Here is a 10,703-nt window from a genome sequence, read left to right as displayed (position 1 = left end):
ACAGGAGGGAGGCTGAGGTGAAAACCCCCCAGCTGTGGCGAGGCGAGGCCTGCGGAGATATAAAGAGAGGGGGCAGGGGGGGCCCTGTGATGGTTCCCCGCGGTGGTGGCGGACATTTTGTCCGGAGGGGCTGCGGCGGTTCGTCGACAGCCACCGGGGAAACGCCACAGCTGCCGGCTAACCCCGGGGGCACGGCTGAGGCGAGGGCCGAGCTCCCGCCCTTTCCCTCGGCAGCGCCATATTTCCGGGGAAGGGGAAGGGCCCCGGCAGGACGGGACCGCGGCGCCCGCTGGGGTAAGTGCGGCGGCCCCGTTGTCTTGGAGATGCCGTTGCCGTTTCCTACGGGAAGCTTGCGCTTGTGGTTTTTGTTGTTTTTAAAAAGTAGAGGCTGCGTGGCGTTGCTTTTGTTATTTATTTTTTTTTTCCGTGACGTGGTTTCTGCTTCTCGTCCGCTGGAGTCGCAGCGGTGCGTAGGGAACGCTTTTTGTGCGCAGGAGGGACGGGGAGGCCCCGGCAATGTTGAGTTTTAGCGTCTTTTTTATGGTGCCAGGTGCAGTGCGGGGGCGGAGGGAGAGTCGTTTCGCCCCGGGGGGGGGTGTGTGTGCCAAGCCCGTGGCTTTTTTGTGCCGGAGCCTGCTAGGACGGCGTCCGATCTGCGGGGCTCCTCTCGGCCCCTGCTGAGGCCCGGGGGCCGCCAGCCGGCGGTGGGGGCCGGTGTCCTCCCCCGCGTCCCGCCGCCTGCTCGCCTTTCCCCTCCAGAACGCCCGCTTTGGGGTTCCCCCCTTCGTAAAACCGGTAGCTGGGAAGAGACGCTGCAGTGTGAATACAGGCTTTCTGTCCATAAAGAGTGCCCTAAAGCGTAGGTGTCTGCTGCTGAGAATATATGCTTCGAATTCATGGTGGTAGGAACATCCAGAGACCTCCAGGCGAGTGCCTCGCTGCTGACCCGCAGAGCCTGCGGGGAGACCAGGGCGAGGAATGAGTTGCTGCCAGCAAACCCTCTGATCACTGAGGGGTTTGCAGCAAACCGTTTACAACTGGCTGACAAATATGTGTTTGTATCATATGGGTTTTGTTCCTTAAAGTGCAGTTGTTGTGTATTGCCTCCAAAACTGCTCTGATGAGAGGGGTATCAGTAGTTAATGTTGCTATTCCTGAACTGCAGGGAAAGCGTGGATAACTGTACAGATATAACTCCTAGCCTTGTGTCACAGCTGTTGAAATATTACTTAGTTTGGTTAAATGCACTGATTTTTCAGGTAGGCAATTAGTGTGAGTTGTGTCCTTTTGTCTGTAAATTCTTGCCTGTCATGGAAGCCCTACAGAAACTTTCTAGATAATAACTGCTTGCTGCTGTCATTATTCCTGTGCATTTTGACCTCCGGGTCAAAAATCCTTACTGCTAGCAATCTGCAGGTATTAGGACAGTAGGAAAATTCTTGTCTTCACCATAACTAATACAAACTGAAGATGCTAAGTGCCTCCTACTTAGCTGTAAAGTACATGTAGTTAAATTACTCATTTCAGACAGAATTGGAGGATTGTTTCCATCTAAGCTTGCCTTTTTTTAACCCCAGTTATGGGAGAAGAGAAATGGGAGGAAAGTTGCTACTGTTTATAGCAAAGCTACTAGCAAGAAATTTTCTTGGGTGGAAGAATGATGCATGTAGAAACTCGTTCCTTCCACCTATTTGAGATAATGAATCAGTAGTATGAATTAGGTGTTGGTTTTGTATTTTGTAGCAACACATCAACACTAGGCACTGCCTTAAGGGAAGAACAAAACACTCCCAGCTGATATCTTACCTGTAGTTAACTTAGCATTCTAGTATTTATTGCTTCTTTTATAGGTATGTCATTTAATCTCAGGTTAGTTAACTACCTACATAGCTGATGTATGTAGAGTATGACAGGAGTCAAGTTACACATATCAAAGGGTGCATGCACAGTAAAACCATAAGAAGGTTTTTCTTATTGTGTGTGTTTCCGTGTTGCAGGCAATAAAATGGAACTGAAATGGACTTTGATTTTTCTTTGTACTACAGCAGGAAATGACAGTAATTTGTCATGCTGACCAAATAACATTTTTTCTTTTCTTTTTTAATCTCGCAGGTCAAATCATTCTGCTGACTTCTCCCAGACTGGCTGTTAGGTTTAAAACACAGCGTGCACACGTATAAGTAAGCTGAAGGTAATACTGAAGATACATAGACTTAGAGAAGGTAAGAGTTTATATTCTGCCATTCTGATGCCTAACTCTTTGCTCTGGCTTTCCTATAAAGGCAAGTAATTGTCTTTGTGAAGTCAAAAGCAACTTGTTTTAATAAGTCCTAAACAAAGTATTGTTGTATCTGATCATCTCAAAAGATGTAATATTATTTACCCAGTGAAGAGTCTAATGACACCAGTGGGAATTGCTGTCTCTGTTACAGGTATGGGATTGAAATACAAAAGCAAACAATAAATCCCTAAAATAACTCAAGTGCCTAGTATGGGATTTAAGGTGCTTGTTATACCAAATCAGTTTTTCAGTGAGTTGATAATTTTTCAACCTAATTATGGCATTTGCTGCATAGTTTATACTGGGAAATGTAAAAGGCAAATAACTTGTGACCTTGTATTCAAATAAATATGAGCCATTCTTGTTTTGTGTTTTTATCTCCCAAGCTCTGAACAATGGATAGCCTCTGTGCAGCAAATACCACTTTTGCACTCGACCTCCTAAGAAAGCTGTGTGAGAACAGAAGCGGGCGGAATCTATTCTTTTCTCCTTTTAGTATTTCTTCTGCTTTGTCCATGATTTTGCTGGGTTCAAAAGGTAATACCGAAGCCCAAATAGCAAAGGTATGTCTAAATAAATTTAGTGTATTGAATGTGATGGGACCACATGAGCAACAAATCTGCATTATAGTTTGTGACCTGCAGTTATGCTAAACTATTATTGTCATTCTGGTCGTGGAGAGCAGAGGTCTTTGTTTGGTATGTATGTAAGCAGTACCTGTTTTTAACGTTTTTATTGGGGGGAGCTTCCTTTGGTATGAAATTAAGAGGTTTCTGGGTTTTGTTGGGGGGGGGGGGGGGGGTTGTGGCTTTGTTTTTTTGAGACAGAGAGAGCTTCCTTCAGCATGTCATTTTTTTTGTAGGTTTGATGAATCTCTAGCTACATAAAATATTTTCTTCTACTTTCTTCTTTGGGCTTAATATCAGATTACATGTGTTTTGAAAGTGTAGCCAGACACATTAAAAAAAATATATTAAAAATGTGAACATTGTATGCATGTCGGAATGGTAGCTGCACGTTGTTTTTTTTAAACTTGCTCAGGTGGCAAATACTACTTGGTGTATTTTTTACATACACAATTGACAGTATTAAATGCATAATCAGTCACTTTTGTATTATGTTTGCCTCTTTTTCAAAGTGGAAGAGGAGTATAAACACATATTTTGCTTTCATTTAAATCTAAAAAGTTTATCTAATATTGTATTATATTATTGCCCTGCTTGAGCAAGGGGGTTATACCAGAGGTCCCTTCCCACCTCAGCCATTCCTTGATCCTCTGATGCTTGGCTTGAGTGAAGGAAACTAAACATTGCTGACTCTTCTGCTCCCTAATTTATTACTTGTACAACATCTGGTGGGGTGCATCATATGTCACTTGCATGTTAAGCTCCAGGTAGAAGGTGTGATGAGAAATCTTTTGGCTTCAAGTCACAGTTTTTAAACCCAAAAGTCATTAAAAAAAACCAAAAGTTGTACTGAAGCAAGTGTGTTTAGAGAAGGCATGGACTCTGCTGAGGATGTTTGTCTTCTACAGGTGCTTTCTCTGAACAAAGCCAAGGATGCTCACAATGGGTATCAGTCGCTTCTCGCTAAAATTAACGATCCAAACACCAAATATATACTGAAAACTGCTAACCGACTTTATGGAGAAAAGACATTTGAGTTTCTCTCAGTAAGTAACCATTACATTTGTGGTGTTTTTCAGTATAATGTACTTGCTACCTGTCACCTTTGGAGGCCAAAGGCAGGCTTTGGGTTTTACTTCCCAAATGTTCTAGGCTGAGACATACCAATGCAGCAGATTATGTCAGAGCTTGGTATCTGAAGTTGGTGGAGAAGCTCCTTTTAGATAACCTGTGATCTGAATGCACAACTGGTGCAGACCACTATAAAATTGACTCTAAATCTTCATGGCTCCATGATCCATTCATATTTTTGGCTGTGAGACAAATGGTTGACGTATCTCTCTTCCCTTGATCGTGTGTAAATAGGAGAAAAAAGAATTGTTATTGCTCTTTAGCGTGGGCAGTATTTCGTAGTTTTTCTGTTATGTAAGTCATCCAAAGATCATTCTGAGAGGATTGTGTGACTTCTAATATTTTCCTTATAAGAAGATCTAAATAAAGATAATAGGTATTGTTACACATGTGCCTTTAGGTGCTTCCCTAGAAGCAAGATGTAAGGCTTTGTGGTTTTGGTTTTTTCCTCTGGGAGTGATTTAGTGATTCTTTTTATGAAGAATGATAGTGTTTCATTTGTCTAGCAGATAAAAATTACATGGATTGTATTCTAAAACTTTGCGTCTGTGTAATAAAGATCTAACTATATTAAATCAGAGAGAAGGTATGTTTTTCTCTCTCTAAGAAAGATCAGTTTACCCTCTGAACTAAAAGTTTTCTATTAGTCTGGAAGGTTTGACATTGTAAGCTTCTCTCCACATAAATTTCAAAATCATATGTTCTCTCTCTGAAGCACCCCCCCCCCCCCCCAAAAAAAAACCCTAGTCACATCATTTCTCAGTTATGTAGAACTTTGTAGCACAGTAAACAAGCCATTTAACTTAATAACATACAGCTGACAATTGCTAGTTCAGATAGGTGGTATAGAACCTAATAGGAACATGTCAGACAAAACTTTAATGGCTTTATATGAAGCTGGTGGACGAAAGTGGGCAGATTTTCTTGGTGTATTTAAGAATCATCTGTGGCTGAATGAGAGTAAAATACATTGCTGAAAAGCTGTTCTGAATGTCCATGTTAGTCATTTATAGAGTTGAGTCAGAAATTCTACCATGCTGGACTAGAACAGACTGACTTCATACAAGCTTGGGAGGATTCCAGAAAACAAATAAATGGCTGGGTAGAGGAAAGAACTGAAGGTGAGTATTTTGCAAAATGCCATGGTGTATTTAATGGTAGCCATGGCTTGGGTAAACAGCTGTTTCAAGATATAATATTGTGAATTAAAAAAACTGAAACATTGAGCTCTTGCTCTGTTTGGTACATAATTCTCTTGTCTATTGTGTATTAATTACCGAGTAGATACTATATTAGACAAGTTTGACATGTATCTAATTATTAAAAAATGTGGTTTTTTTCTATGTATCATAAAGGTAAAATTCAGAACCTGTTGGCAGAGGGGATTCTCAATTCACTGACCAGACTTGTGTTGGTGAATGCCATCTATTTCAAAGGCAGCTGGGAAAAGCAGTTCAACAAAGAGAGAACAGCAGAAATGCCATTTCAGATTAATGAGGTATGATGTGCTAAAATGTTGACAATACACTGTTACTCTGAAGTACTCTGAAATTAATACACTTAACTCTGAAGAAAAAAAAATCAAGCAAGCACAAGGTCACCCTGGGTAGGCTGTATGAAATTCCTTGTACCCCATCCCTTTAATATGAACACTCTCTTTGTTTAGTTTCTGTTAAGTTTCATATGATTACTAGAAACTTTAATATAACAATTAAGTATTTCTTTCATTCTGTCTCTTTTTTCCTTTTATCCTTCTTGTTTGAGAGAGGTAGCCGTCTACATAGTTACAGAACTTAGAACTGAAGAAAACTGAGAGAAGCTGTCAGGCTATTTGAGTGTTGTGAACAATTTCACAGAAGTTGGTGAACTTGATTATTTCAGCATAAAACTGGTGTGGATAAGAAAAGAAATTTTCCTTTGGGTTGTAGAGCACTTATACATGTACAGAAACTTCTGAATATAGGTCTTCTTCAGTCAGTGTTTTTTTTGCTGCATTTCTACTACTGAACTGATTCAAAATAAATTAAAGAAAAAAAAACAACAACCAACCATGCTTTGAAGATCTCTATGCTATACTATCTTGCTTTTAGAAGTAGATCAGTGCTCTTGAAGACTTGGCTACTATAATTAGCAGGCCATGGCTGCCCCTCAGAATCACCTCAAACTCTGGGTATGCCTCCACATGTCACTTACAAGAACTGGTAACATGACTTCCTTAACTCACTTGCTTAAAACAAACACTATGCAAAATTGAAGCCCTCATGCCTGACTTCCCCAGTGATGATATGTATCTAAGAATGCTTGAAACTTCTAATACCCCTCTTCAAATAGGGAATGTTACTACTCACCCCTTACTACCTACTGTAGCACTTCAGAAACCACTGGACTGACTTGGTTCCTGACACCTTTCCCTCTCTCTGTTGAAATGTGTTGAAAACACTAACAGGCTATCCAGATACACTATTCAATTTTCTTTTCCTTGGACCAGTGCAAACCTAGGACCAGATTTTAAGATGCAACACCAACAGCATGCAGTGCAGATGAATAATCTGCCTTTTGGCTTGTGATAGAATATTGTGTAGTGCTACCACATGTGGAAGGTTTGGCATCGGTTTGCTACAGAGATGTCACAGAAAACCCAAGCTTACAGCTTTGCATAGGATTTTTTCCCTCCTGAGGAGGCAAATTCAGTGATAATTCTGTGTTGGGTACTGTGCTATGGTGAGCTCATGGCCTAAATCTTAATGTTCCTGAAATAAGGCCCGCCTAGCTCTGAGATTACCTTTTCCTTTGTAAATATAGAGTATATTATATATCATTTTAATATTGGAGTCTTTGGGATCCAGATAACTATTGGAGAAAGTTGTAAGATGTAAGGTGGGGGAATGCTGCCTTGGCTCACCCAAGGAACTCAGTTAGGCAAACAACTGTAAATCTCTTTGCTTGTAAAACTAAAGGGATTAAGTTTGTATTGTCATCCTACTAATGACTAGCTACTGATGAGCTGCAGAAGTGTGTGAGTAGGCTCAAATGAGGAATTGGAAATCCCAGGTGTAACCTGAAGTTCTAAGCTAGTTATATTACAATCTGTCCAGTAGCAAAGAGTTGCTTTAACATCCCAGGAGTCTTTCCAGCATCCTGTGACATTATTTCTGTCACTCTTGCACTTCCTATGACTCGCTGGATGATTTTCACATGCTGTGTGGCCTTTTCTTTGCTTATCCGTCCTTTTCACGTGTCATTGCTGCTGCAAAATAATTTCTGCCATGTTTGCTGTGGACATTGTTTTGATGGGCTTTACTTAACAATGCAAGTGGGTTTTTGTTTTTAATCTCATGAATGTAAGGAGAAAGCAATGAAACTCTTTCTTAAATGAAAAGGTGGAAAATAATGATGTAAACAATAGTAACTGATGCTCCATGTGAAAATGGAAGGAGATAGCAGAGAATTAAATTGAGAAGACACATCTCTCCCCTCCTTACTGTCCATGTGACTTTTAAGAATTCAAAATAGCGCTCTCACTTTCTTGGCATTTTTAGTATAATTTTAAAATATTTTAATTCCTCTTTGTTACAGCATTTGGAGCCACATGAACTAAAAATGAAAGTACCTACATTGAAATTACTATGTATTCATTTAAAGCAAGGAACACAAGCCCTGTTTCTCAGCAGCTCTGTTTAGTGTTTGTCATTAGTTTATAAGTGAGCAAATATGTATCCTTGCCTCTCTGCCTTAAAGGAAACTTCACAGACATTTCCACACTAGTAATTAAAATTAAATCTCAGGGATCCTTACTTCTTACCTCTTGCTTTACGAAAGACAGTGGTGGGGGTGTGCTCTGGTGTGTTCACTCTAGTGAAACTCTAAAAAGCCCTAACTGGATGCCTGCTTTGCATTTTCAGACTAGCATACTAGCTCAGTACTAACTATTGACATATCTTTATTTTTAGAAAGAGACCAAACCTGTGCAGATGATGTTCAAGAAGGATAAATTTAACATGACCTATATTGGGGACTTCCAGACCAAAATCCTTGAGCTCCCTTACGTTGGTAACGAACTCAGCATGATCATCCTGCTCCCCGATGCAATCCAGGATGGATCCACTGGCTTGGAAAGCGTAAGTTGTTGAGCTAAATGTAAAGATGGTCTGTATCCTTCCAGGGAAGAAAGTTTTGATATTGTATATAGACCTACAGTTCAGTTCCAAAGCTGTTATGTCATTGGTGCTCAGCACTAGCTGAAATGTCCCTCACCTCCCTGCTCCCAAAGTGATTGGCATGCCTTGTATCACCACTGGTCAAGCTGTGTGCTGCCCCCTTAGCCTGAGGCTCCAGAAGGAGGCCTGACCCCCTCCTCAGGAGCAGAGGTTAGCTGTGATTATGGTGAAGGCACAGTATGGTGAGCATCATACATGGTGAGAAGGGATTTGGGGGAGCTCTTTAGGAAGTCCTATAGCTTGTCCCATCCATCTTCCGTTCTGAACAGCTGGCAGATTCTCTGGCCCACCACCTGGAAATGGGCTCACAGGAAAATGTACAATCTCTTCTGGAGGCATGATACAAGTTTTAGCTATTTCATTCTCTGGACAAGGAATTTATTAACAAGGTTTTTTAACGCTGACTGCAAAGCGCCGTGTGAGCAGACTTTTTCATCAGTCTGTCAACCTGAAGGAGGATGCTTTGGTTAAGAGACAGAAGAAGTGGTTTCAGTTTCTTTGGGACCTTGTCATCAGTTCTTTTGTGCCTTTGCTTCCCATATGTAAAAAAACCCCACACCATCTAACATGTTTTATAAAAGTAAACTGTATGTGGAAGGGACTGATCCTTATTCTATCTACCAAAAGCATATGGGACTGATCTTAGCTGGGGCTGTAGTCCTTAGTGAGAAGTGTAACTTGCACTTTTGACTTGAGAAACTCTAAACCCTGGAAAAAAAGATGCATGTTATGCATGATGTAAACAAACACAGTAATCGCTACTTTTGGCTGTGTAAAACTGATTTTTTTTCTCATTTTAATGATGTAAATTTGGGGTTTTTCTTCAGCTGGAAAGAGAACTTACGTATGAGAAGCTGATAGATTGGATCAATCCTGAAATGATGGACTGTACGGAGGTGAGGGTGTCTTTACCCAGATTTAAACTGGAAGAAGATTATGATCTGAAACCCCTTCTGAGCAGCATGGGAATGCCCGATGCGTTTGATTTAGGGAAGGCAGACTTCTCGGGAATCTCAGCTGGCAATGAGCTGGTGCTCTCTGAAGTGGTTCACAAGTCCTTTGTGGAAGTCAATGAAGAAGGCACTGAAGCGGCAGCTGCCACAGCAGGAGTGATGATGATGCGCTGTGCAATGATCGTTCCAGAATTCACTGCTGATCATCCCTTCCTCTTCTTCATCCGGCACAACAAAACTTCCAGCATTTTGTTCTGTGGCAGATTTTGCTCCCCCTAAAAAGGAGATGCCTTGCCAGAAGAGCTGCCATTACATGCTAACTTTCTTTAGAATAGGGCTACTCTTTTGCATCAGTTGTCTTTCAGCTGTGCCTGAATCCACTTCTGTGGTCTTCATCTCAGGCTTGGATAGAATAACAGAGCTACTTAGACATACACAGCAACTGCTATTTAAAACAGCTCTTGCCCTGTGCACCTGAGTGCAGATGTCTCCAACTTCTTCCTGACACAAGAAATGTCCCTCTTGCTCAGTGAATGCTTCGTCTGTTCTTGCAGTTCCCATTGTAACTTTTCTTTTTGTGCCTAGCAGGCAGTGGTGAGTCAGGCAGCGACATCCAAGGAAGGGAATAAATTAATTTTGTTTCTGACAAGGCTGGAGCACATCTTTAGCTCCCCTCCACCTTTTTCCTCCTATCCCCAGTCTTCCCCCCCTCCCTTCCTTTCGGACTCATCCATTTAATGTTTTGATGCATTCCTGAGAGATGAAAGGAGTCTGTTCCAAGTGTTGCTAAGCATCCTAACTAGACAGATTCTTTTTTTTTGTAATAACTGGACAAGCACTTGGGCAAGAATGGAAATAAAAGTATGTCTTTGTACCAGATGCCCTTATAGGGTATTCAGGGGGTGAGGATCATTGTTTTATCACCACGGGACACCTGGGTGTATTACCTATCACCTAGTTCTAGTCCTTTAACAAAGAATGTAATGAAAAAGCATATGCTGTCTATGCGATATTGAATGACAAAGCTTTAATTTTTTGCTATTGTTATATATTTTTCCTATTCATAGTCTCTTAAACATTTTATTTTAACTGAATAATACCAAAGACATAACTTTCCTAATGCAGTCATTTGGTTTGCTGTTTCTGTTCCTGAAATAAAAGAACTAAAATGCTGTGGTACCCTGTCTCTTTTATCCATTTCATCTGTAGCATGAAGAAAACAATTATTTCTTGATAAAGTACAAGCTTCTACATAGCTTGCTTGGCATTCATTGTTAAACATGGGATTTTTTGGAATACTGCCAACTGGAGGTGCTTACTTGGGTTGCTATTGAGTTGGGGGTGGCCTTGCAAGGACTTGCAGCGAAGGGGTCCTGAGCCAAGGTTTCTGGGCAGGACTGCAGTGCTGTCTCTCTGCTTGTGCGCAGCTCCAAATCAAGGCTTGGTGGTCATCATCCCCATGTTGCTAGATTGCCCTGTGCTAATTTAGTGTGAA

General features: G+C 41.2%; 1 protein-coding gene across 2 annotated transcripts; it reads left to right on the top strand.

The window, feature by feature from the left end:
* Positions 1–239: 239 nt before the first annotated feature.
* LOC142042446 (serpin B6-like) lies at positions 240–10,387 on the top strand. Of its 2 annotated transcripts, XM_075052369.1 has the most exons (8): positions 240–294; positions 2,113–2,222; positions 2,668–2,844; positions 3,816–3,953; positions 5,042–5,159; positions 5,394–5,536; positions 7,989–8,156; positions 9,083–10,387. In XM_075052369.1, exons 3-8 carry the CDS (start codon positions 2,677–2,679, stop codon positions 9,485–9,487), a joined length of 1,140 nt encoding a protein of 379 aa, XP_074908470.1. In that variant the 5' UTR covers positions 240–294; positions 2,113–2,222; positions 2,668–2,676; the 3' UTR covers positions 9,488–10,387. The 2 variants fall into 2 exon arrangements, with proteins under 2 accessions (XP_074908470.1, XP_074908471.1); XM_075052370.1 differs by lacking the exons at positions 240–294; positions 2,113–2,222; positions 2,668–2,844; positions 5,042–5,159 and having other exon boundaries at positions 3,829–3,953.
* The last annotated feature ends 316 nt before the right edge of the window (positions 10,388–10,703 follow it).

This window comes from Buteo buteo, chromosome 20 (genome assembly GCF_964188355.1).
Source record: "Buteo buteo chromosome 20, bButBut1.hap1.1, whole genome shotgun sequence".
Taxonomy (NCBI): Eukaryota; Metazoa; Chordata; class Aves; order Accipitriformes; family Accipitridae; genus Buteo; species Buteo buteo.
The sequence above is the reverse complement of the archived record's forward strand: the minus strand, read 5'-3'. Positions and strand labels throughout refer to the sequence as shown.